Here is a 26,254-nt window from a genome sequence, read left to right as displayed (position 1 = left end):
GGCTTCTTGAGGATGTGCCTAGAATTGTGCTTCTGAAACATGGTTAGCTCCTTTGTTGAAAGAATCCTTGCCCAGATGCCTTAGAAAATAGGTGACACAGAGCTGCTTTGGTTGTAGTATTGGGGGAGGGGTGACCCGGACTTTCACCTGCTGAGGCATCTCCCTGAAACCCTGGGGGCTCCCTAAGACCCTGCACTGATGCAATCAGCAGCCTTCCTGACTCGCTCCCAGGGACAGCTGGGTTCCAGTCCCTGTGTGGGTGGCCCCAGTTTAGAGGTCCAGGGCCGAAGCAGGTGTGAGTATACAATTTTTATTATACACCAGTAGAACCGGAATTTTTGCTGTTAGAAATGGATGAGTAGGAAATCTTAGGAAGAGGGCAAATTAATTAGTCTTTTAAATGATCTTCTCCCAAGGTGTGACCCAGAGAGACACAAGGAACCTGGAATTTGCCTAAAGGCAGCAGTTTCTGAGTTGGCATAGACTGAAGTCAACCCCAGGAGGGTCTGATTGCATCCTGAGAACGCTGTGACTCTTGGCACAGAGGTGAAGTCAAGGTGGTGTGCATCAGCCACACAGGGGAAGAGGATTCTTGTGATGCGAGGTCCGTCCTCACCGCAAAAGCTTTTCTCTACAATTAAGATATGCTTTGCGCTCGAGGCTGCACTGGCTATATTTCTTAAGTGTACATGAAGTCTCTTTTTTTTTAATTACTGGAAAAAATACCAATGTAAATGAAGTTCCACTGATTACTTTGGCTTTCAAATTCACTAACAGGACACAGTAGGCTAATGGGGGCTGCCAAGCACTACCCAGCAACAGTGCTGGAGCCAGTTCCCGGGAGCATCCAACAAGCAGCTGCTATCAAATTATTTTCTATTCCCATTGTTAAACCCCAATTGGACATTTCACAAATGGGAACTAGTTTCCTTGCCAACCTCAGAGGCACCTAAAAAGTCTCCCCACAATAGCAGGCCCAGAGGCAATTAGAGGCTCATCCAGCAGGCTTATAATATGTATGTAAGTGGACTTCAGAAAGTATAGAAACATGTCAAAATAAGGGCTGCATCATAGGCTGTCAATTTCACAGCACCATGTCCTATTGAAAGGTCTTTTGACGTGTTCTTCTAAGACAAAGCATGGCTCCAAGGAGGATGTACGTATTCAGGAGAATCCAGGCTCCTTATCAAGGCAGTATGGCGTCCAAACTCCTCTTCCCAGCCTCTTCTGTACTCTTTCTGGTCCGTGTACCTTCCAGTGACAGGGCATCCTCAGCATGTCTATGTGAAGCTTCCCAAGTTTAAAGACTTTTAAGGATTTTCTCCTATGCTAAAAATTTACCAATGGATTGTCTTTCCTCTCAGGGAAGATACCCAAATGTCCATGGCCTGAAAGACCACACGATCGGGTTCCTGCCTGTGCCACAAGGGCCATGTTCTAATACTTGTCTTCTGACTGGCTAGTGTCCAGCCTCATTGACCCTTCTGACCTGTAGATGGACCTGAGGGAGCAGGGTCTGTGTGTGAGGGTTCATCCTGGGGGAGGGGAAGAGAGTCGGTGCATGCAAGGAGTCACGGGGAGGCTGGAATCACAGAAGTCAGAGCATACCAAAAGATCTTGTAGACCGTCTGCCATATTGGGCTTAGGTGCAAGGAGCAAGAAGGGATGGAGGAGGAGACCAGATGTTTTCAAATGTATACATTTATTCAACTGAAACATGCCAAGCACGCTCCATGTTCCTATCATCTAACCCTTAGAATGACAAGGGAGGCGTTAGCCTAGTTTTATAGAATAGAGAAGAGTTGCTCAGGGAAGTTGAAGTTTCTGCTGGGTCCGCACAGCTAGTAAGTGGCAGGGTTGGGATTTGACTCACACTCAAACTTTTCTGACTCCCAAGGCTAAACCCTTTCCCTTGGTTTTGTGCAGGGTCACTTAAGGGAGTATACAGCAAGGGATTAGTAATTGCAAAGCAGGGTTGCTGTGGCTTTTTGATTGCAGAGTTGTCAGATGTGTCCGAAGGTAAAAGGTTGACAGAGTTTGTATCAATACACATCGGCTCCCGCATTTTCCCAGATACATAACCACATCAACAAAAGGATCAACTAGCAATGGGGGAGCAAGCCACAGTAAGAAGAAACCAGGCTTTGAAGACCTGGGGTCAGGCAGGTTTGGCTGGGTAACCTAGGGTCAGCTACTTCACCTCTCAGAGCCTCAGTTTCTTTATCTATAAGTTGCTTTATCTAATAGCGCTTTTATCACGGGACTGTAAACACCAGGTTTGTAAAGGACCTCCTTGCAATACTGGCTCTTAAAGTTTCATCCAGGAAATTGGGGCGCCTGGGTGGCGCAGTCAGTTAAGCGTCTGACTTCAGCCAGGTCACGATCTCGCGGTCCGGGAGTTTGAGCCCCGCGTCGGGCTCTGGGCTGATGGCTCAGAGCCTGGAGCCTGCTTCTGATTCTGTGTCTCCCTCTCTCTCTGCCCCTCCCCTGTTCATGCTCTGTCTCTCTCTGTCTCAAAAATAAATAAACGTTGAAAAAAAAAATTTTAAAGTTTCATCCAGGAAATGACATCAGGCACTTCCACTCACATTTAATTGGCCAAGGCAAGTCACATGACCACACCTTACTCCAACAAAGATAGTCCTAGCATCCCTGTCTGGGAAGAGGGCAGAAATACTCGGTGGTGAACACCCTAGTTGGCACTTTCTCCCACATTCCTTTAAAATAAACATATACCTTGGTTTAATGTTTGACAAGCATTTTTGAGAAATAGTTTTTAAATCAGCTGAAATCAGGTAAAATATTAGTGCTGTTACTTATGCAATGACAATGCCGTCTTTGGACGTGGCCTAGGTGGATAGTGAGAAGGAAACATCTCCCAGAAAGTGGAGTCAGGGACCACAAAGAACACTCTCCATTCTAGGGTAGGGCCCTTAAAGCATCTGCCCAGAGGGATTTCAGAATTGCTAGCAACCAGACCTCTGTGTTTCTCTAATTCTTCCTCTTATTTAGTGGAAATGGTTTTTTTTTTTGGTTATTCTGACTGATTCCACTGTTGCATTGTGTGTGTGTGTGTGTGTGTGTGTGTGTGTGTGTGTGTGTATGAGTGTGAGTGTGTGTAGGGGTGATGGTTGTGGTGGCGGCACATACTTCTCCCTATTAGTGTAGAAGTCTCCAGATCACGCAGAGCTACATCTGGTCCTGAGATAGAGCCTCCTATGCAACTCAGCCTGATGAAGGGACAGATCACCAGGAATCACTCAGAGAATCTGGATGTTGAGCTTAGAGCCAGTAACAGGTCAAACTTTTGGGTTGCCTCATTAGGGAAGGGTAGTTCTATGTTTTATGTGGGAAGGACAGTCAAATAGCTGTAGAGTAGTAAGTGGACAGACCATGGTGTTCATCAGTGTTGTTCATAAAATATTTTCAGTTTTTCTTCCAGACACATTATAGATTTTACTTCCCTGCCTGGTTGGGGTTAGGTGTGGACATAGGAATTGCTTTGGCCAATAACATGTGATTAGAAATGATTGGTGTCACTCATAGGTGAAAGCTGTAAGGGCTCATGCACCATTCGTCATGCTTTCTTTTTCCTGTTTCTCAGTACGAAGCAATGCAGCTGCTCTCTCTGCTTGGGTCTCAGACTGAGGAGAAATCAGAGAAAAGCCCCCCACTGATCTGCAGCAAGTGTAAAGTGAGAATTATTTTAAGCACCCGAGAATTGGGACTTGATTGTCACTGCAGCACAACTTAGCCTATTGTAACTGATTCAAAGAGGTCATCCTAGTCCTTTATAAAATCGCATTTTATTTTGGTGGGACTATTTCCCCACCCAATGGGCATGCAGCTGGACAGCAGTGGTTACAATTGCCCTTCAGAGGTGGGGGCAGGTTTCCCTTGCAGGCTGGTGTGACAGGGAGCCTGATGTGTTCTCTGAAGTCCTCTAGAGGAAGAGTCATGGTGAGGTTCATAGTGAGGACATTACTGGGGCCCCCTTAACTTGTGGGTAGCATCCAGGCTATGTCCCAAAATACCCACAGGCTGGATGTGGTGTCCAACTGGGACACTGAACCATATGAGAGCCATCACTCGGGCATAGCTGTGTTCAGTGACTAGTCATTCCTGTGTCATCTCTGAATCAGGGGCTTGTTGTACTCATTAGTTTCATGGACTCTTACCAGTTGACCCAGTTTCCCTTTTCCGAATTCCTGGGAAATTCTGCAACAATGATGAAGCTCTTACCAAGTTCTATTGAAATGTTCAATGAACTTTTTAGTATCATATGACATATATCAGATGTTAAATTGGTGACCTCAACTTAAAAATATATTCTCGGGGCTCCTGGGTGGCTCAGTTGGTTAAGTGTCTGACTTCAGCTCAGGTCATGATCTCCCAGTCTGTGGGTTTGAGCCCCACATCAGGCTCTGTGCTGCACCTTGGAGGAGCCTGGAGCCTGCTGCAGATTCTGTGTCTCTTTCCCTCTCTTCCCTTCCCCCACTCATGCTCTGTCTCTCAAAAATGAATAAATGTTTAAAAAATTAAATATGTGTGTGTGTGTGTGTGTGTGTGTGTGTGTATTTATTTATTTATATTCTCTTCCCAGGGTGCCTAGATGGCTCAGTTGGTTGAGCGTCTGATTTTGGCTCATGTCATAATTATCTATCTATCTATCTATCTATTCATCCATCCATCTTCTCTTCCCTTGCCTCATTTGTGCTTTATTTCCTTACTCGGTTGTGTATCCCTAGTGTTCCCAGAGCTGAGCTATGTGTGCATCTTTCTGTCGTATCTCTTATGGCGTGGCCTAGAACTCTGTCTCAACCCAAAGGGGCCTATATCTCCTCTAGATCGCTCCTTGATTAACTGGTTCTCTGAAGACATATTCTTCTACCACAGCCCATCTCTATCTACCCTGAGCCCCCCATGGCGAATGGTCAAAGTCACAAATCTTAGCTTTTGAGGAATCCATCAACCTGAGGTTGGGTCATCGCAAAGTATTAATCTGCTTATTTGGGGAATGTTTTTCTTCCCCTCTGTTCTTTCATTGGTACTTTATAGCACCCTAGCTTTTAAGGGAGCAAAAACAAAGATTCCAACAGATCTGAGTGAAGGACAGAGGGTTAAATGTATGCTCAAAGAGCAGGTTTTCCTGTTTCCAAAGAGGAGATTAGTCTTCCAATTTGGGGAATGCAGGAGAGGCAGCAGCAGCACTGAGGGGGCAGCAGAGACCTTTGAGTGGGAAGGCAATAAGGAACCTCTGTCCTTAATGAGCAGGGCAGGGGCTAGGCAATGAGCTGAACTTGAGAGTGGCCGTCCATTGTCTCACGCCTATAGACAATCCACCCCTCATAGCCCTACGTATGTGTGAGCTCCCAGAGCAGAGGGTTGGAGGCTTGGACAACTTGTGTGGGGATAAAAGGAGATCCTTGGTTTCTGATTAGCACTTAACAGAGCCAAAAGGCAATTTTGATATGGGATTCTACATTCAGCCTTTTCTCTATACAGTCCCAATTTGAAACTATGTAAGGTTCCAGAACAATAAAAGGCATTAGCCTATTCAGAGGCAACCCTGAAACTGCTCGTGTTAACCTAAAATCAGAATCTGGTCTCCAGCCAAGTGCTTTATTATGACACAAGTTTAGTGTCTGGATTAATCCTTATTTTTATAAGTCCTGTCATATTAGTAGGGGGTAGTAAGTTTTCGAAGCTAATTCTCACATCACTTGTTTTCCCCTTTTTTTTTATTAGTACCTTTCACGGACTGTATACAGATGGGCCAGGGAGAAGGGCTTGACGTATAGTTACCTTGCCAGCAAGCGCCGACCGTAAGTTGCATTGCTATGTGAGATGGATGAATGGGCCAGTCGTTGGTCACCAGATAGGGTTCGTACGTTGCTCCATCCATGTACAAAGTAACCACAGGAAACTCCACGTTGATGACATAGTAATGCCATTCTTTGTCACATATCTAATGAAAGGAAAGAAAAGCAACACTTAAAATTGAATATGCAATGAAACATCAAACAGGCCTTTATTTTAATTATGAAAGGAAGAGAAGACATTTTGCGTGAACAGTTTTTATTGCAAAGAACCACATGAAAATAATGGTTGCTATAACTGAGGTTAGAGAGGCTCATGTCCAACACCATGGGGCAAACCATGGAGTAGAGGAACACCAGAGATTCCAATCATCAGGCAAGTATTTGAGCATGGGCAGAGCATCTTGGTCACATAATTAACAGTTGTCAAGGCTGGCAAATTCTTGGGGGACAGGTGGGGCTGACAGCTTAAATTTGCTTTGTATAAAATTTTTCTTAGTTCTTTAATAGAGAAAAAAAAGTTAAATGAAATTATTTTCCTAAGCTTGGGGATAGATGAAGCTCTAAAAAGAAAGATACTAAGATTGAAAGTAGAAGTGAAGGTGGAGATAGAGAAGGGGAGGAAGAAGGGAAAGAAAAAGAAGAAAATGGCAGAGAATTAGGGGCTCAAAAGGAGCAAGAGAGGAGGTGAAGAACATCGGGTGAGGAAGAAGGCTGGAATGCAGAAGAGTAGAAACGCCCAATTCTTTTGTCTCTACTTTAAGCCTTGCCCAAGGAGCTCTTCTTGGAACCTCAGGGCCTTTCAAATCGAGCAAAATACATTCTGAGAAACATAGTCTTTCCAAGGGGACTCACCTGAATCCTACCTTGGAGTGTTCCTGGGGAGGCACAGAAGGGCCACAGATGGTCCTCTTGGCCTAGGTAAGTGCAGGGCACTCTTATACTTAACGCCTCTCCCAACTTTTGTGCCTGAGATTTCTGATCTTATGGTGGTAACCAAAACTTTAATGGACGGGTAGAGACGCTGAGGGCTAGATGGAGCCATAATTCCTGACCTTAAGATGCTGAACTCTCACAGCATGATCCAAAATAGAAACCAAGACTGGTGGGCCTTGGGAAGTGAGGTAAGATGGCCAGGCTGGAGAATGGTGCCCCTTCCCTCTGATCCCCTAAGCCAGTGTCTTGGGGTCACATTCAAACCTCTCCTCCACACCTCTTCTCCCTCAAATCACTCTGCACCCTGTGGAGTCCCCCTCTGAAATGCCTCTCATCTGTATCTTCTTGTCTCCATTGCCCCCGCCATCTGTGGCAGCGGAGACAGATGAGTTCTGCATGAAGGTGACCTCAAGGTGAGGGCATCAAAGCCCTCCCTACAGCCCATTCTGGATTAAATGTGCTGTTTCTCATGAATAGATAACACCAACAGGGATGCTAAATGATCTTTTCCCTTTCATTTTGGAATAGGAATTTTTTCCTTAATGTTCTTTTTATATTGTCCTGTCTCATGTCTCAGAAAATTGCTCCTTTTGAAGCCCATTAGCCTGATAAAGGCTGATGAATATTTTAGGGGCCCTTGGAAAGTAATCAGGAGGTGTCCGAGCAAGTATTTCCAAAATCCTATTACACCCCACTGCAAGTACAGCTCAGTACCTACTAATGAGGTTCTAACCAAGTTTACATCCGTCCTGCTCCATGTCTGAGGCCACATCCTGGGTTGGGGCAGACTCTTAGGCTGGGCCTGTGACTGGGGTAGGGCTGACCCAGCGGTGTGGGAGTGGTACAAAGGAAGACCTGGAAACAGAGCCTAGGGGTCGTGGAAGAGTGGGGAGCTAAGGAGGAGGCATCTAATCCAAGCAGGCTCGTCCTGTGCACCTTGGACTTGCAGTCTGCAATCAAGAGTAGGCAGGTGGCATATTTCAGAGCCTCATGTTCTCTGAGGCATGGAGAAATCTCTAGCCAGTCCCAGGGTGGGGTGGGAGCAGGTGGCAGTGCTGTGACCCTGACCGTATCCTGTGCCCTTTGAAATGTGGGCAGAGCATGAGTCAACCAGGCAGCCCAGGGGGGCCCCCCTGTCCTGGCCGCCATACCACCCTCTTGGCAGCCATCCTCTCAGGCATGACTGCTGTGTAGGACCCGTGTGCTGACTGACTCTACATCACTCCACACTGCTGATGCTGGGAGGAGAAGGATCCTCTGGCTCGCATCCTTACAGCGAAATCCTTACAGCATTTTTGTAGGACAAAAAAAAAAAAAAAAATTCCAAGGAAGAAATAAAAGAATTCCATAACTAACAGCAGCGGTGACTCCTTTCAACATAGGAATCTTTTCCTAGGTATTACTCCCCCCCCTCCCAAGTTTTCCGAAGCATGATTCATGAACAGCAGCCCCTGTGATGCCCTGAAGAAAAACAGCGACCATGTATACTGGGTCTTGTTTTTTTTTGTTTGTTTGTTTTTTTTTTGGATTTCCCATTTCATTTGCATATCCAAGGTTCCCAGCAGCCTCAAAGTATGAAGTATATGCCTATAATAACTTTCCAACCTTGTTGGAAAATGAATTTTTCTATTTATAGCATTCCTGTAAGCGTCCTGTGAAACAACAGTGGGAGAAGGTCAATTTGGATCGTACTGTGTATATGATTTGAGTTTGCTGGCTTCACTTAATGTCAGCATTAAAATGCCTTTACCAACTTCAGTTTAGATGGCTGTATAGTATGCATATACTAAACCATATTTAAATATGTCCTGAGAATCACGTATTAATTATGTACCAGCAGTTATAAAACATGCTGTAACCTAATACTATATTTATTTATGAATAATTATTTGCCTGCATTTCTGATTATATCCTTGGGAAAGATTCATGGAAGTACAATTACCGAGTCAAAGGTTGGAGGTAGTTTGAAGGCTCATGACACACGCTGTCATTTTTTTTTCCGGCAGAAGTTTGTGCCTTTTTGTTCTCCTGCCCACAGACTCTAAGAGTGTTCGTGCATTGTACCCTTACCACATTGAGTGTTAATAAGATATACAATCCTGGCAATTTGAAAGGGGATACATTTTATCTCATTTTAAGATGGTTCACAAAAGATGGCAAGATTTATATTCTCCAAGGTCAAAGGGAGGGCCTTCTGGGAGTGGGGAGCTCCCTGAGCTAAGACTCGCAGGCAGGAATGCTGGGGAGCTTCCTACTTAGCTCCTGATTGGGCATCTTCGAGCTCAGACTCGGCGAATGCTTGCAGACTTCTGGCACCAAGTAATCTACGAAGGCTGCCCAAGGAGATGCCTAGTTAGGGTTTCACTAACGTGGATCTGTGATCAGGAGGAGACCTGCATTAGCCCTCTGTTAAGAGTCGGAGGGACAAACTGTAATAAAAAAAATGATCAAGCCAGGAAGCAGCAAAAATAAATGTGTCAGTGCAATGGCTCAACCGTGAGAGAAGGAGATTAGGCAAAGTGACCTTTCCTGGGGGGAGAGAAGAACTTTAATTCCTGACTGTTCATGAATCACTGGTGAATGCAGTTGGCACCAAGCATGTCCCGTGTCATCCCCTGAGGCGGTGCCCAGGACCTCGGTGGGGCCAGAGACCCTTTCTCTGTGAAAATTTGCAGGTGTGTTCCCAGGATGGGCGGCTGGGATGCTGTTTAGCTGGCAAGTGAAGCAGAGACCAGAGACCCGGGGACACGTGTTGAGGAACGGTAGGTAGCAAAGACGATGCCAAAGGAGGTTGTGTTGGGAGTGGGAGGGTACTCCAGGGTGAGTCGGGCCATGGAAGCCTCCCACTAGAGAGGAGGAGAAAATCAGGCTGCCGACTGGTCTGTCCAAATATCCTCTAAAGCGTGCAGCCCCTGGCACATAATAGGTGGGAGGCAAAAGTATCTCACGTTGAATTGCTGCACTCAAACATTCCTGATTTCCTGGAAAAACCAATCCGGAGCTGGCACTGTGGCCCTGTAAAGGATATCTGCACTGGGAGGCGGGTGGCGGGGGAAGAAGCGCAGGCACCCAGTATGGAGGGGTCAGGCTGGTCTGGGAAGGGCCAGGGTGGGAGAGGAGGCCACAGGGATAGATTGGGAAGTGAGGCCCAAGGATCTGAGGTGCTTTTATTCTTCAGGCAGTAGGAGGTGTGGGGGAGTTGGGGCAGGGGGGAGGAGGATGGTAGTCATAACAACAATCAATCCTGGAACATGCTTCTCCCTTTTGAAGAAGCTTTTCATACTCCTTATGCTAGTGAATCCTCGCTGCAACCCGATACAGGAGGAGTGCCAGTTTGACACAGGCACCTTTACAACATAAAGGGAGAGAAAGGATATGGTTTCTGATGTCGAGGAGCGGATGTAGGGAGTTAGGTGTAACAGGCACCCCACTCGGGCTTCCACACTCAGCCTCTCGTGTCTCTATTTCACACACAACCAGTGGCTCAGCTTCGCATACTCACCGCCGAATCAGGGTCTGGTGCAGACACTTACCTCCTGAGTGATGGGCTTGTGTGTCAGATTGTCCCCGAGTGGCCCACCTGACGTGCTACAGGCACTTCGGACGCACGGGGTGTCCAAAATTGAGCCTAACACCCCCCATGCTCCAGTCCCCCCTTCGCCCCCTCCTGTGTCCCTGCCTCAGCAAGCACTCCTCATCCTATGTATCGTCCAAGCCAGAACCCTGGGCATTGCTTTAGACTGCCTCACTCTTTCCCCCCCTCTGCCCGCGTGCTGCCAAGTTCTGATGACGCCCTTCTCATCCACTCTCCTCTGTCTACCTTCACTCCCGCTCAGAATTTACAACATGCACTGGAGGGGGGGGGAAGTTGAGGGAGTGCGTCTCTGACAGGCTACTGCAAGAGGGAAAGCACCTGGGCCAGGGGAGAGGCCCATCTGCAGCAGGGGGATGGCCCGAAAGGTCTGGTGTGAGTGTGGGTGGGCAGAGCCTGCAGACTGCTGGTGGCCAGCAGGCGGCGCTGCGCTCGGGGAGCCAGAGAGAGACAGCCAAGGAGGACGCCGGTGGGAGTCGTGCAGGCCAAGCCTGGGGAGAATGGGCCAGGGGTCACACCCGCTTTAACAACTTCTGGGGAAGCATGTTGTGGGCTTTGGGAAAATAATTGAAAAATTTAAATCCTGACTCCTTCACCTGTAAAGTGAGGATAATAAAGAGTACCCAATCAGAGGGTTATTGTGTGAAGGGAGCTAAAATACAGCATATACAATGCCAAGCACGTGTTTGCAGCCTGAGCAGATATGCAGACCCCTTTCCTTTTCCAAATACATTGAGATGCTGCATAAAACAGAACAGCGATAATGACAAAACAGAACAAATAAGAGAGTTAGAAGTCCTTAGGTATAAAAAGCAAACAAAACCCCCAAAGCTGCACCTGACTGTTGTTGGAAGCAAATGACTGCGGAGGGGCTATGGCCCACCCTTTCTTCTTTTTTTTCTTTTAATTTTTTTTAATGTTTATTTTTGAGAGAGAGAGAGTGAGACAGAGCGTGATCGGGGGAGGGCCAGAGAGAGGGAGACATAGAATCGGAAGCAGGCTCCAGGCTCGGAGCTGTCAGCACAGAGCCCAACGCGGGGCTTGAACCATGAACTCTGAGATAATGACCTGAGCCAAAGTCGGGCGCTCAACTGACTGAGACACCCAGGTGCCCCATGCAGCCCACCCTTTCAGCCGTCGTTTCAAAGCCAGTGGGAGAGAGGAGTGTAGACTCAGGTCCTTCACCTGGGAAAACTCGACCTGACACGTCTGCATAAAGCCTGCAGCTGCAGAGGGGCCATCTGAAGCCTGTGTCCTGGGACAATGGCAGCCATGGATGGACCGAGGGAGGCAGGGAGGAAGTTGGACAACGGCTCTGGAACAGGTCACCTCTGCGACGTTAGACCCGCAAGCCTGCTCTGTGCGTGTGCATCGGCTCCAAATGTACACAGCCTGCCTGATGCAGAAACCTGGAACTCAGACGCAAACTTAACAACGCATCCACAAAGTCTCTAGGCCCTCCACAAAGACATAGTCGGAATCTATTCTACATATGCTCACCACCCAGGGCTTAGGCAGGACAATTCCTGCTGGCCTTGAGCTCAGGGTTAAAATTTACAAAACAAAGAGGAAGCGATCCTTTGTGTGTGAGAGAAAAGGCAGACAAAACAAATGATCAAACCCACATTCAGGGAACCACAGAAGATGGAGCAATTAGAAAGGAAATAGAGGAAAACAGGTCTGAAAAAGAATCAAAGAAAAATTCCAGAAACAAAAGACATAGTTATTGAAATAAAAATAAATCAAGAAAACTGACAATGGCATTAGAGAACAGGCTGATAGATGAGATTAGAGAACAACGAGAATTTGATAAAGCAACAAAGAGGTGTATGGATTCTATGGCTGATCAAAGGACATATTCCAACAGACAGCCTGACAGATGTGTGTGGGGAGGGCCCCCCCAGGGGACCGCAGGGGGGCTGGGCTCCTGAGGACCTCTTGCATCCTGCCGATGCATGTACTACTCTATTGTAGCCCCTCGCATTCTAGAAAGCCATTCTTTACTTCCACAGCCCCCTCCTGTGACAAATTAGAGGACAGTGGACACACAGAGCCCCCTAGCCCCCGCCCCACAGGACATGTTTGAAGGGCAAGTCAAAACCAAACTTCCCTTCCTGAAACGGAGAGTGATTGAACCAGCAGTGTTGAAACCATGCAAATCGAGTTCTCACTGTGGACTTGCAAGGCCCTTTGGCCTCAGGCCGCTGTTTGGGAACATTTAGAAAGATGAGGTTTTGGTCACTGCCAAGACCAACCTCATGCCAAAGCAAAGATGCCACTCTTATTTGCAGATCTCTTTAAGATCTTCCCAGGAGGTCGCCTGCACCTCCAGACTGGCAGGGAGAAGTACAGTGTGTTTTCGGGGAAGGTGATTATGACAGCTCAGAAAGCACCCGCTGGGCCTTCTGTCAAAAAGCAATTGCTGACTCAGGGCGGTGGAGCCCAGGGGACCGGGAAACACGAAAGGTAGCTTGTGTCAAAGAGACCACCTCCATTTGCAATTTGGTTGAGCAACATTTGGGCCAATCCCCAAAACAATCCTGAAAATCTGTCCTTGCAGTTTGTGCCGGGAGCACGGAAATCAAGACTTGCTCGCACCCACGATTTAAACTCGTCCAGGGGGAGAGAAAACACACCTTTATTATGCGCTGATGATATGCCTGGCACCATGCTATGGTTTTTGCGTATGTAATTACGATAGGAAAAGATAGGAGAAAAAAGGCAGAGGGGGTTAGGACCTGAGGTCCCTGGGTGCGGAAAAACAAGTAGTTTGGAACAATGCTGGGCGTCTCTGACCACAGCAACCCCCCTGGGGTGTAAGGTTCCTCCTAAGAATGTATCAGACACCATCTACCCCCCTGAGGTTCCCCTCAGGAATTTGACAAAAGACCTAACTAAAAATAAGTAGTAGACCACAAAGCGTATGACCCACAAGGAATGATGTGGCTACAGACCACCGCTCATGCAAAGGAATCGAGCCAATCAGGAAGGGACAGCCCTGCACCTAGAGCCATCCAGCCAGTAAGGGTGGAACCTGAGACGGAATGATGGGGAAGGGGAGGGAGAGACGACTAGAACCTTCTAAAACAAGGACCCTTGCCTATAGTCACGGGCATTCCCTTTCGAATGCCCCCTCTCTGTAGACAGCTTTCACACCATTCTTCCTTTCTGATCTTATACTCTAATAAGCTTTGGCCTGCTGCTCATTTTGTGTCCACCTCTTCATCCTTCGAAGCGGCGAAACAACGAACCCCCCGTATTGAGGTAGAGAATTCCGCAACATAATCAGCTTCTTGGATCAGCGGTTCGTTCTTCCCCACCACAGCCTTTCAGCAATGCCAGTCAGATCTCCCTTCCCCACCTCTGGAGGACAACTCTGGGAAGATCCCTTAACTTCCAGATCTTACTGATGGATGGCCTCATTTTTACGTGTTAAAATGGTACTTCAGTTAGTCTCTCGTCCAAACCAAAGCTTCTCTCCCCAGCCTGGGTCTGACCTGCAAACTCTACAAAGCCCCACGGAGGTAGCGTTGGCAGCTTCATGGGGGAGCCAGATGTGTGGGGGCAGCAAACCTGCACATGAAGTGGGCATTGTACATTCTGGGTGCTGGGTCTCCCGCACGAGTAAGCAAGAAGAATGGGGCCAACCAGCAGAGATGAGGCCCCTCTTTGGCCATCACTCGGGAAAGTGTGACCCTTTCAGGCTTCTTTCCCAAGTGGGTATTTTGTAAAATACGGTCCTGCAAGATATATCATGAACAATGGGGTCAGGGTCAAAATTAGAAAAGCTTCATGTTACACAGTTAATCAGGTTTCTTCTAGCAAGACTCCACGGACCAGTGGTTCTCAAAGTGTGGTCCCTGGACCAGCAGCATCGGCACCAGCTAGTGTTAGGGACTGGATGTTTGTATCCTCTCCAAACTCATATGGTGAAACCCTAATGCCCAGCGCGAGGTCTTTGTGAAGTAATTAGGTTGAGGTGATGTCATAAAGGTGGGTCTCCCCTGGTGGTGCTTGTGTCCTTATAAGAAGAGGAAGACCGGAGCCCCTCTTTTTCTCTGCTTGTGAGGACACAGGAAGAAGGTGACCTTCTGCAAGCCATGAAGTGGGTTTCCACCAAGAACTGAATCTGCTGGCACCTTGAACTTGGACTTCCCAGCCTCCAGAACTGTGACGAATAAACGTCTATTGTTAAAACCACCCAATCTGTGGTATTTTGTTCTGGCAGCCTGAGCGAAGTCACCAAGGAACTTGCTAGAAATGCAGATTCTCCGGCTCTACCCCGGATCCAATGAACAGAAGCCTTGCAGGTGGGGCCCAGCAGTCTGTGTAACAGGCCCTCCGGATGTTCAGACAAGTCAAGTTTGAGACCCTTTGCCTCAGAGAATTTAATACGCTAATGTGGTCGATAGACTAGTCAGTTTAGCAAATTTGTTCACCGCGTTTATCCTGTTTGCCTGTTAGGCGCCTATGAATATCACCTGAAACAAACAAAAAAATCTCAGAAGACGCATGCTGTGAAATTCATTAAGTTCGCCGAACACATATTAACAGAGTACCCACTGTGTCCCAGGCAACTTCCGGGCACTGGGGATGTGACAGTGAACAAAACAGGAAGATTTCTACCAGTCCCTTCCCACTTTCCAGCGTTTGCCCTAGTCTCTCCCCTTCCCCACTGTCCTGTCCCTCCGGTCCCCGACTGACTTCCCTGCCTCTGCTCACACACCTTGGCTGTAGCTCTTCCTTTTGAGCAGTAGGATTCCCTTGCCCCCAAAGCAAAAGGCCTCTCTTAAGCTTGCCAAGCTTTCTCCCGCCTCAGTTGTTGCTTCCAGGACGTGCCATCGAATTCCTCGGGGGATATTTTCCTCATGAATTTACTGAACAGCTGACACCTGTCAGGGCCCCGGGGCGCGCACTGGAGCTGCGGAGGCAGGCCAGGAAGCACATGTCTTAAATTTGACAATTAGGAAAGGGACGATTTCTCCCCAGGTGTGCTTTCCCTGATCACAGTCAGCTGCACAAAGACCAAGCCAATGGCTCGCCCTGACACAGGAAAGGTGTGGAAAGCGAGATGCTTTGGCTTGGGGCCGAGGTGGGCGCTGCTCTCAGACTGTGAGCCTGTCGCGGTCGGTACAGCGTAAGAGGCGTGATGGCCACTTAACAGTGAGCGCTTGTAGACGGACCGACTGACTGAACGAATGAATGATTACAGTAAAACCAGCCAAAGCCAGCGACACTGGAAATGGATCCTTTAGAAAAGGGGGACGTGGGGGCCCAGCTCAGAGAGCTGGAGCACGGTTCTGGGGGTAAAGCTGTGTCTGTGTCAAATACTTAGAATTCTGACAAGCTCACCAGGATGGCAGTCCAAGAGACAGGGTTGAGAAGGTCCAGCAAACATGGAAAGTTCTGGATAGAAGACGAGGCAAAGGAAGGAGGGTGAAGGTCATCAGACACAGGGGAGTCCGGAGAAGACCCTGACGAGGGAAGGGCCCAGGCATGTCGCGAAGGCCTCCTCACGGCCTCTGGCTTCAAGGCCCATCCTGGGGGTACCTGCATCTCTGTGCGTTCCCACCAAGAGGCAGTGGCTTTGAAGAGTCAGGTCAGAGGAAATTTCAGCTGCACCCTCTTACCTGGGCTGGGACCTGGGGCAATTTTCTCAAACTTTCTTAAACTTGATGGTCAGTTTCTTCATCTGTAAAATGGGTAGAACACCTGTGTTGCAGGAAGGTTTGTTTATTCCGTGGATATTTATTGGTAGCAACTATACAGATCAGGAATTGTTCTAGGTGTTGAGTGTATAAAGTGAGCAAAAACAGACGCAGTTCCTTCCCTATTGGAGTAGACAGAAAATACTTGCATAAATAAATGTAATGTTCTAACTGAAAGAAATACTACGCAGGGGAGGTACAAGGTGCCATATGAGCTCAAAGTTGGGAGATCGGAGCTAGTTGTGGCGGTGAAGAAGTGAGGGTGAAGGAAAAGGAGGCAGGTGAATGGGCCGGTGGGGGTAAGAAGGTTCCAGGAGGAGGGAAGGGCACGGACAGTGGCCCTGTGGTAGGAGCACCGAGGGGACGGGAGAGCTTGTGACGTGGTGCTGAGGACTTGGCAGGGCTGGTGTCATGGACGCGTCAGTCTCTGCCCTTCCTTCAGCCCCGCTGCCGCCAGCACCCCTTTGGGTCCACCCCAAACTCCCTGCCCCCAGATCACTCTTCCTGTGTCTGCAGACTGGTCTCCGCACGGCTCCAGACCCGCGGGGTGCCCACCTTCCACAGACTCAGCTTCACCGCTCAGCCTGAGCCTGGAGAGGGGCCTAGGACAGATCAACGCTGGGGCTCCGGAGCCAGGCCTCCAGGGTTCACGCTCTAATTTGACCCCTTCCTGGCTGTGTGATCCCAGGCCAGTCACATTCCCTCTTTGTGCCTCAGTTCCTTCATCTAGGCAATGGAAATAACAACAGTAACTACCTCCTGGGGTTTACCCAAGTCCCTCACAACATTCATGGCACATACGTAATTTTACATTTTTTAAGTAGCCACGTTAAAAAACTAAAAAGGAACAGGTGATACCAGCTTTAATAATACACTCTAATCCAGGGGCACCTGGGTGGTTCAGCCGGTTAAGCGTCTGACTCCTGATTTTGGCTCAGGACATGATGTCACAATCGTGGGGTGTAGCCCCATGTCTGGGCTCAGGGCGGAGTCTGCCTGAGAATCTCTCTCCCTCTCTGCCCCTTGCCCACTCATTCTCTCTCTCTCTCTCTCTCTCTCTCTCTCTCTCTCTCAAAATAATAACCTTAAAACAATAATATACTCTAATTCAGTCTATCCATTCATCATGCAACGTGTGATCAATCTTAAAATATAACATATTTTACATTCTGGTTTTCTTACTAAGTCTTTGCAGGGCACTGTGTACGTTACATTGTCAGCACACCTTGCTTCAAACTGGCCGGATTTCAACTGCTCAACAGTCACGCATGGCTAGTGGCTATCCTGCTGGTCTGGCTGGCCTTTGGCTCTGAGATCCATGGGGCAGGGCCTGGTCTGGACTCCAGGTATGTGGTAGGTTCTCGATAAATGCAGATTGCACACGTAAAAGCATGGATGCACGGGAGAACAGCAGTCATGCTCTGCAAAGCCCCCGTCTGCTCTCATTTGGCTTCTGTTACTGGGCACACAGCCTTTCAGCCATGATGGGGATCAAATCCTGGGTACCCAGTGCCAAATGACCTTTCCGAAGAGAAGGTGAGAGGTGCACTTACGGACCTAGAGGCCCAGAAGGCACCATTAGGAGGACCATGTGAAGAAAGAACGGTGGGGTGGTGAAGATTCGTGGGAACAGGCCCCATCCTGGGAGCCCTGGGCCTTCTGCCTGTAGGCAGAGGGAAAGGGGAATGGACGGAAGGCGAGGGGGCTTCTCCCAGAAGGGCTCTCTCAATTTCCTAGGACCTTGGCAGGAGAGGCAAGAGTTGGCAGAAGGAAGACAATGTGGGGGGACACTTTGGTACAAAAATGTTCCTTTCTGTGCTTAATTTCTCTTCTTATTCCTTATTAGATAAGCAGCAGTGAGCAGTCACACATCACCCTTTTCACACTCAGGGAGGGTGACATTTGTGGGCAGCTGCCGAAGGACAGGGTCCCCTGGTGCCTACAGGGCCCAGAGAGCGGTGGGGGCTTGCTTAAGGAGCCCCAGCTTGTTGGCGGTGGGGCTGGAGCCCAGAATTCCTGTTTCTCATCCTCAGGCCTGTGCTTTTGAAAGTTATCTCCTGGTGAAGATGAGAATAAATCATAAGCTCTTTGAAGAGGACCCCGGTATATTAAACAAATAGGTTACTGAGATGCAGTTAACTATTCACTAATGTATTTGCAGAAAATTAATTTTTCATTCCGCCACTCAGAATATTGAGCCCGGCTGTTCATAAATACACAGTCTGACTCCTCCTTGCAAGTTTAAATAAAAAAAAAAAAAAAAAAAAAGGACTCTCCCAGTGGATATCTTTAGAGAAACATAATTATAATTTAGTTGACAGATCTCATATCTCGGTGCTGGCGAATAAACCTCCCCTGAATAATTCAAATAATAAATTCTGCCCCTTTGGAAAACTGAGCCGATCCTGAATGGAATTGGTTAAGCGCTTCCATCTCCAAAGACACAGCACGTGGCAGCCAGCAAGCACGTCTCGGATCTCCCTGGGCCCTCTTCTGGTACTGGCTCCAGCCACCAGCCGCGGGGCCTCTGTCCCTCCTCGCCTTCGGCCACGTGCCTACCTCGACTGTCTGTTAGCTCTCTGGTAACCGAGACGAGTGTGCATCCCACAAGGAGAGGCTGAACTTCCAGCGTTGGCCCCCCCCCCCCCCGCCCACACACACACATGGGCTTCTCATGCTGATCTTGTTCTGGTAGCATTTGGAGTGCCTGGGTGTGATTGAAGGCTAATGTTAGCGGGCCCAGGTCATCGTATGACATCACTGCTCCGGAAGAGATCTGTCCCAGCCACGTGTGGATCACCTGTTCCCCTCGCAGAGCAGTTTCTGTAGAAAGGCCTCTTTGCAGTTCACGGGGGCCTCCAGGGAAGGCACGTGAATAGGTTATCTCTGCTTGGAATTCCCGGCGAAGAAACCGGGTACATTCTTGGAACTATAAGTGAGTCTGTGAAGTCTGGGAGAACTTGTAGAACCTTTCGGGAACAGTCGCAGGCCGAAATTCATTAGGACATCCGAGATCTTAAGGCCAGTCTGTCAAGGATATTTGCCAAGTGGAATTTTCACCCCTGGCTTTTGGTCTCATAATAAAGCTTTGGGAACAGTTTAAAATCCAGCAAGAGCCACCCTCCTCCTTCCCCCCTAAAATAAAGCAACCCAAACAAACACAAAAATCTGCCCAGCACCGACCTTCCCTTGCTTTGGCGAGACGGTGGGGTAGGCTGACCAGCTCCATGCCCAGACTCAGTGTGGACTTCTGAGAGCTGGTTAGGTGCCACGCATGTGTTGGTTCCAAGCTTCAGCCTGATGGCAGATGTCAGAAAATATATACGGCCCTCTACGTTAACTGAGGCAAGTATGTCTCATTCATCCTGGCTTCTGTCAGAGCCACAGCATTCAGGGACCAGGTTTTGCCACATCTTTGAAGAAGACTGGGAAGGCCTACATCCACGACTCTGTGTTGGCCTTCGTATTAGTTTGCTCGGGCTGCTGCAATAAAGCACAACCCCCTTGGCTTCAGACAGCAGGACCTTGTCGGTTTTACAGTTCTGCAGGCCAGAGGTCTGAGAGCAAGGTGTTGGAGGGTTGGCCCTTCTGTGGGTTCTGAGGGAAAGTCTGTTCTGGGCCTATTTCCTGGCTTCTGGTGGCCACAGGCATTCTTGGCTTGTGGGTGCAGTCTTCCCTCCTGTCTTCACATGGTATTCTCCCTGTGTGTTTGTGTCTTCACACGGCCATCTTCTTATAAGGACACCAGTCATATTGCAGTAAGGGCCCACCCTACCCCATATGACCTCATCTTAGGTAATTTAATTTGCAACAGACCTATTTGCAAATAACGTCACATTCTATCATTGGACATTAGGGCTTTAACATCTTTTTTGGAGGGATGCAATTCAGTCCGTAACAGCCTTCTCTTGGTGCCCCCATGTTCTCACCGTGCGGGGGTAGGGGCATAGAAAGTGCTCAAAGGATGTGTGCAGTATTCTATCCTATCACTCACCACATCAGAAACTGCAAAGTGGCAACCTAGAGTTACCACCATTCTCTGGTGTGAGGAAAGAACACTCTTTGAATCCCGTATGATAATAAGAGTAAGCTGTTATATGTGTTCAGGAAGTGCTATTTCATTTCATTTCATTTCATTTCATTTCATTGAGCGAGAGATGTGGGGCTTGATCCCATGACTCTGGGATAATGACCTGAGCCGTAATCAAGAGTCGGATGCTCAACTGACTGAGCCATACAAATGCCCCAGGAAGTGCTACTTTTAAAAGGAGAATCCCCCCCCCAAAAATAAAATAAAATAAAAATAAAAGGAGAATCCCTGGTTAAGTAACACAATAATAAAAGCCTCCCATTAAAGGTTCTGTAGACCATATTCATTCATTCATTCATTCATTCATTCACTCATTCATTTATTCATTCAACCAGCATGCACAGAGTCTGTTGTGCACCAGACATCTGCTCTACGTGGAAGAAGCAGAGGTCCCATGCAGGAAGCTTGGAGACTTGTTTCTGCCAGGCGGGGCCTCTAAGGCTCCTTCTCCAGTGATCTGGCAGAAGTGGGGAGATGCTCAGACTTGAGATCACTTCCAAAGCAGTTATTCGAACGCCTGAGTGTGAGTACTAAGAAATCTCTATCTCCATCTATCTTTACCTTCGATTCCTGACCTAAAAACCATTGTAAATTGGGGCATTGGGAGACTCTTGTTCTCACATTTAGTCTCAGCAACAGTTCCTGACACAGTACTCTTAAGACCTTTGCAATTCTCTGCATGATAGGAGCATCTGACAGTAAGCCCCTAAATCCTTTGGAATTTCCTGGGCAATAGAAGCATCTTTTGTCCCAGTGAGTCGACTCTGGGTGGGCTCCTGGATGGGGGTCAGTCATCAGAAAGGCCAAGTCACGATTGGAAGCTTGGAACTTTCAGCCTCCCCTGTGCCCCCCTGCCATCCTCTGGACAAGGAAGAGGGGCTGGAAATAGTAACCCGCCATGCCTATCTGATGAAATCGCCATAAAAGTCCCAACAGTATGGGCTTCAGGGAGCTTCTAGGTTGGTGAACACATCCAAATACAGGAGGATTTGCCCCCCCTACACTTGGGATCCGTCCAGACCTCACTGTTCTTTATCCGGTTGCTCATCTGTACCCTTTCTCATACGCTTTATTATTTAATAAGCTGATAAATGTGAGTTAGCGTTTGCCCGAGTTCTGGGAGCTGTGCTAGCAAATGACTGAATCCAAGGAAGGGGGTGTCTTTGGAACCTCCGATTTGTAGCCAAGTTGGACAGAAGTTGTGGGTAATCTGGGCACCTCCTACTTGCTTACTGGCATCTGAAGTAGGGGTGATCTCGTGGGACCAAGCTTTTAAGCCGCAGGGTCTGCGTGACCTCCAGTTCAGTACCAGCGTTGAACTGGACCATGGGACACCCAGCTGGTGTCTCAAAGCATTGCTTGATGTGGGAAAAATCCCGCACATCTGGTATCAGAAGAATTGCGAGCGTGGCGTAGGGAGAGAGTAAAGGAGACGCACACAGGGGGTTTTCTTTGCACACACTGAGGTTCTAAGGCAGTGTTTGGATTTATCTGGTAAGGCAGGTGCGTTGTGTAGAAGGAGGGAAGGCCGAGGACCGCATGTTCTCCAGGCCTTCGTAGCTGCCCTGCCTCTCCTGTGGCTCTTCCCGGGGCCTGGATGAAGGAGACCTACCATGATGCCATGCACACCATGGGTCCTCAGTCCCTGTGTGAGCAGAAGCTCTCCCTACCAACCTGCTAATAGAGCTGAGTCTCAGACAATTCTTTTCTCCTCCTCCCAAACTCTTGGATAAACATTTTGTTTTCTTTAGTAGGAACCTTCCTTGATGAGTTGCATTTCCCACGAAATCCTGGGAGACAGCCACCCTGAAGTCGCTCTCACCAAGTGGGCAGAATAATCACCCCAAGGATGTCTACATCCCAACCCCTGCAACCTGCATGACATGTGTTACCTCACGTGGCGGAGGGACTTCCCAGAAGTGATGAAGTAAAGGATTTTGAGATGGGGAGTTTTCCTGGAGTATCCAGATGGGCTCAGTGTAATCACAAGTGTGTTTACAAGTGAGGGAGGGAGGCAGGCGGGTCAGAGAAGTCTGGAGGTGGTAGAGGCAGAGGCCGGGGGGTGTGAGTACTGACTTTAAGGATGGAGCCCAGGACGGTGGGCGGCCTCTGTAGCGGGAAAGGACAAGGAATCCGATTCTCCCCAGAGCCTTCCGAAGGAACACTGCCCTCCTACACCTTGGTTTTAGTCCCGTGAGACCCATTTCAGACTTCTGATCTCTAAACTGTAAGATAATAAATTTGTGTTGTTTGAATCTACTAAGTGTGCAGTAACTTGTGCGGTGACAATAGAAAACAGATGCACGCATCTGAGTCCACGCTCCTTGCGTCTCCAAACACAAGATGTCTTCACCGTCATCTTTTGGTTCTACGTGCCATACTTACACATGCCTCTGTTTTGTGCCCTCTCCAGCTTCTCCGAGGCCGCCCGCCCCCCAAATCAGGCACAGAGCACGCTGACCTCTCAATCTCCTCAGTATTTTTTTTAAGTTGATTTATTTATTTTGAGAGAGAGAATGAGAATGAGTGGGAGAGGGGAAGGGAGAGAGGGAGAGAGAGAGAGAGAATCCCAAGGAGGCGCCGCACTGTCAGTGCAGAGCCCTACGTGGGACTCAGTCCCATGAACCATGAGATCATGACCTGAGCTGAGATCGAGAGTCAGACATTTAACCAACTGAGCCACCCAGGTGGCCCTGAGTCCCCTCCGTATTTTGAAGGGTGTTTCTCATTATCATATCCCATGCCCACTTGTAGATGAACAAATAAGCAAAAGTCACACCTCCTTAGATACTGAGAAGGGCTGGTCTGGCCACGCAGAGCAAAACTGGCTACCTAATGCATCTCCCCAAAGCTAGAGTTCCCCAGGAACTAACTGCTGCTTAATAAGGCTCCTTTCCTGAAATGACGCAGACCTCTGCATGGAACCGCGTGCTGCGGCATGGGGAGCTCGGCAGCTGGCCTCTGTCCACCCGTTATGCAAACATAGGCCTCTGCACCTGCTGCTGCTCAGCCTGTCCAAGGTGTTTCATTTGCGACAAGTCTTTCCAATTAGTCATGTGCTGTTGCCTTGGGCCCCAGGCAATTCCTAAGCCTGAAAGATGTGCTCTTTGAATTCTTTTTTTTAAAATTTTTTAATGTTTATTTATTTTTGAGAGAGAGGCAGAGCGTGAACAGGAGGGGGAGACAGACAGACAGACAGACACACACACACACACACACACACACACACACACACACAGAATCCGAAGCAGGCTCCAGGCTCGGAGCTGCCAGCACAGAGCCTGTCACAGGGCTTGAACCCACAAAGTGTGAGATCGTGACCTGAGCCAAAATTGGCCACTTAACCAGCGGAGCCACGCAGGCGCCCCTGTGCTCTTTGAATTCTTTGAAATGCCTCCCTAGGGAAAGGCCCACTTAGGAGAAGGCTCCCATCTTAGCATCTTGCGATCATTACCACCTCTGTGTGTACAGCACTTTCTCCTCTGCTTTGCGCTGCTCCCTGGGCTGAGAACTTTCCAAGCACCGTCTTATGTATTCTTATGTATTTGCTGGGGCAACTCTTGGAAGTAACACTATTCTTCACCTTGCAGAGGCTCAGAGAGGTTAAGTAACTTGCCCAAGGTCACACAGCGAGTTTGTGTCTAGAGCCTCACTGCAAAGCCTCACTGATCACTGTGAGCCATCAGTCAGCAGCAGCGTGTCCTAGCAGCACAGCCATCACCCGGGAGCCGGTCAGAAACTAGTTGCAGACGTCACTCTGACCTTCCGAATTGGCATTTGCAGTCTAATGAGATCTCTAGGTGTTCAGTGTGCATTAAGGTTTGAGAAGCTCTAAACCATTATGTGGTATGATCACCCAAGAAAGAAAAAATTAAGCACGTATTGGATGAGAGCTTGAATAGCGTGTCTGGGAAGGATTCCTGCAGGTCGAGTGAAAATAGGCTGGAAGGCCTTGGGAGAGGCAGATGAGGCCTCTGGAAGCATTTCATTTAATCTCTAAGCATCTAGCTGCTCCCTCCTCTCTGCCCCTAGCTCTCAGACCAGACAGAGGGGGCTGCTCCCACTGGTTTGCTGAAGGACTGACACAGGTGTTTGTCCTTGTGTGGTGGCCATGGGAGCCGATGGCCTGCAAAGGGCATTAGAGCTATCGGGACCACTCTTGCAAACATCTCAGCCTTAGGAGGAAGGAGTGGGAATTCAGGCAAACTAGCTAGTGTGAAGGTGGGAGGAGGGCGGGGAGGGAGAGAGAGAGAGAGAGAGAGAGAGAAAACAAAAGCAAGGTGGGGGAGGGGATGGGTTGACTTGGAGAGGAGGGGCCTTGGGCACCAGAGGAGGTAAGTGAAGGGCAAGTGCTCTCCACAACCAGGCTCCCTCCAAACAGGGTCAGGGGGCCCTCCCCCCCCCCCCCCCCCAACACTCACTTAGAAGTGAGAGGAGTGAGATTGGTACTTAATCACTATCCTTACTGCCTTGGAACTCATCCATTTAGATCTTATTTATTTATTTGTTTGTTTATTTTATTCCTCCTTCATTCCTCATCGGATTTAGAATTTGTATGGATAATAGATACTTAATAACCATCATTAATGGCAGCAGCACTGATCACTTTCCATTAATGAAATAATACTCATTATTTCCAAAGTACTCCACAGAGTCCCTGGGAGGACACATGGGTGAGTATTGTACGCGTTCTACAGAGATAAAAGTAAGGCCTACAGAAGTGTGACTTCATCGGAGGCAGCTTCTGGAGTAGGGGACCGGGCCGCAGCCCAGTTCTCCTGAATTCTAGACGCCATCGCTTCCTTGGCATTCCCTCCAACTAACCAAAGAAACGTGAAACCCAAGCCAGCAGTAATGACACAAGGAGATAGGGAAACCGAATGACTCCATAAAAATCTGCTCTCTCGCTCCTTGTCCTGCTTGTGTTCTTGCTAGGACCCACATCCCCACTTTACACACGTCTCAGAAATAGTGTATGTCTTCGTTGTAAGGGACAAGCAGTTCATGATTTCTTTGGAGTCTTCCAGCAAAACAGGTAACATCTAAGGAAGGGCCAGGCGAGGATGAGCAGAGGAAGCCATCCATGCGCATTTCAGATCACCAGACCTAGACACCGCGATGCCAAGACCCCTGGCTCTAAGCAATAAGTGACTTATGGAGGACACCCGGAGGCTTGTCCTTGTTCTGACTGGTTCCTGGATGCTTGAGAGAATGCATACACCAGACCACAATTGTCAGTGAAAATCCCACACCCTGAGCAAAGATGAGACTCTCCTTCCCTTTCTGAGTCTTTCAGACGCTCCGTCTGCACCTGCACCCTCTCTATACCTTCAAAAACTCTGTTCTCACTTCCTGCTGGCTCATGTTTGACTTCTATCCTGCACAAAGCCAAGGACCCTCTTGGCTAGTCCTGTGGGTCCTCCCCCCCACCTCCCGGGCCCTTGGACCTGGCCTGCCTGCATCAACAGCACTGATCAAATGTGGGCAAAGAGGAGAAGATGCCACAAGCTGATTCGGGAACATTTACCCCAGTGTCATACTTTAAGAGTATTGTGTTAAGCACGATCCATGTTTTATAGCTTTTTTTTTAAACATATATTTTTGAGAGACAGAATGAGACAGAGCACGAGTGGGAGAGGGGCAGAGAGGGGGGGGTGGGCACAGAATCCGAAGCAGGCTCCAGGCTCTGAGCTGTCAGCACAGAGCCCGACGCGGGGTTCGAACTCATGGATGGCGAGATCATGACCTGAGCTGAAGTCAGCAGCCCAACTGACTGAGCCACCCAGGCGTCCCAGCACAATCCACGTTTCAGATTCACACTGAGAATCCTGCTTGAATGGTTTACTCTGGTTCCATGGTGGGACTGCCTACATCTGTTCGAAAGTTTTTCTCTCCTTCACACATTCTGAGTGTTTTCCTCATTTTCAAGTCTGTCTTTCTTCTGTGGACACATATATATGTATATATGTTGCTTGGTTGTTTTTCTCAATTCCCAGATATTTTCTGGGTCTTTAAACAATTACCAGCGAGGCTGGTTTGGAGACCAACCTCTAATCTTCAATTAGGAGAAATGCCTTTCGAATGAGTGGGTGAATGAGGGGATGGTTAT

General features: G+C 48.5%; 1 protein-coding gene and 1 long non-coding RNA gene across 3 annotated transcripts in view; one reads left to right on the top strand and one right to left on the bottom strand.

Annotated features, from left to right (window-relative positions):
• The window catches only part of CLSTN2 (calsyntenin 2), a 614,269-nt gene that overhangs the window by 40,369 nt on the left and 547,646 nt on the right, over positions 1 to 26,254 (bottom strand). For both annotated transcript variants that reach the window (XM_040480332.1, XM_040480333.1), the window contains one exon: positions 5,806 to 5,968. In XM_040480332.1, the coding sequence (XP_040336266.1) occupies positions 5,806 to 5,968 (163 nt within the window). The remainder of the gene's footprint in view (positions 1 to 5,805; positions 5,969 to 26,254) is intronic.
• LOC121033743 (uncharacterized) lies at positions 16,946 to 22,404 on the top strand. The gene is made up of 2 exons (XR_005792083.1): positions 16,946 to 17,401; positions 21,897 to 22,404. It is a non-coding gene; the product is annotated as an uncharacterized LOC121033743 (long non-coding RNA).

Source organism: Herpailurus yagouaroundi, unplaced genomic scaffold (genome assembly GCF_014898765.1).
Source record: "Herpailurus yagouaroundi ecotype Mexico unplaced genomic scaffold, PumYag 159, whole genome shotgun sequence".
NCBI classification, from domain to species: domain Eukaryota; kingdom Metazoa; phylum Chordata; class Mammalia; order Carnivora; family Felidae; genus Herpailurus; species Herpailurus yagouaroundi.
This window is presented reverse-complemented; position numbering and strand designations above follow the sequence as displayed.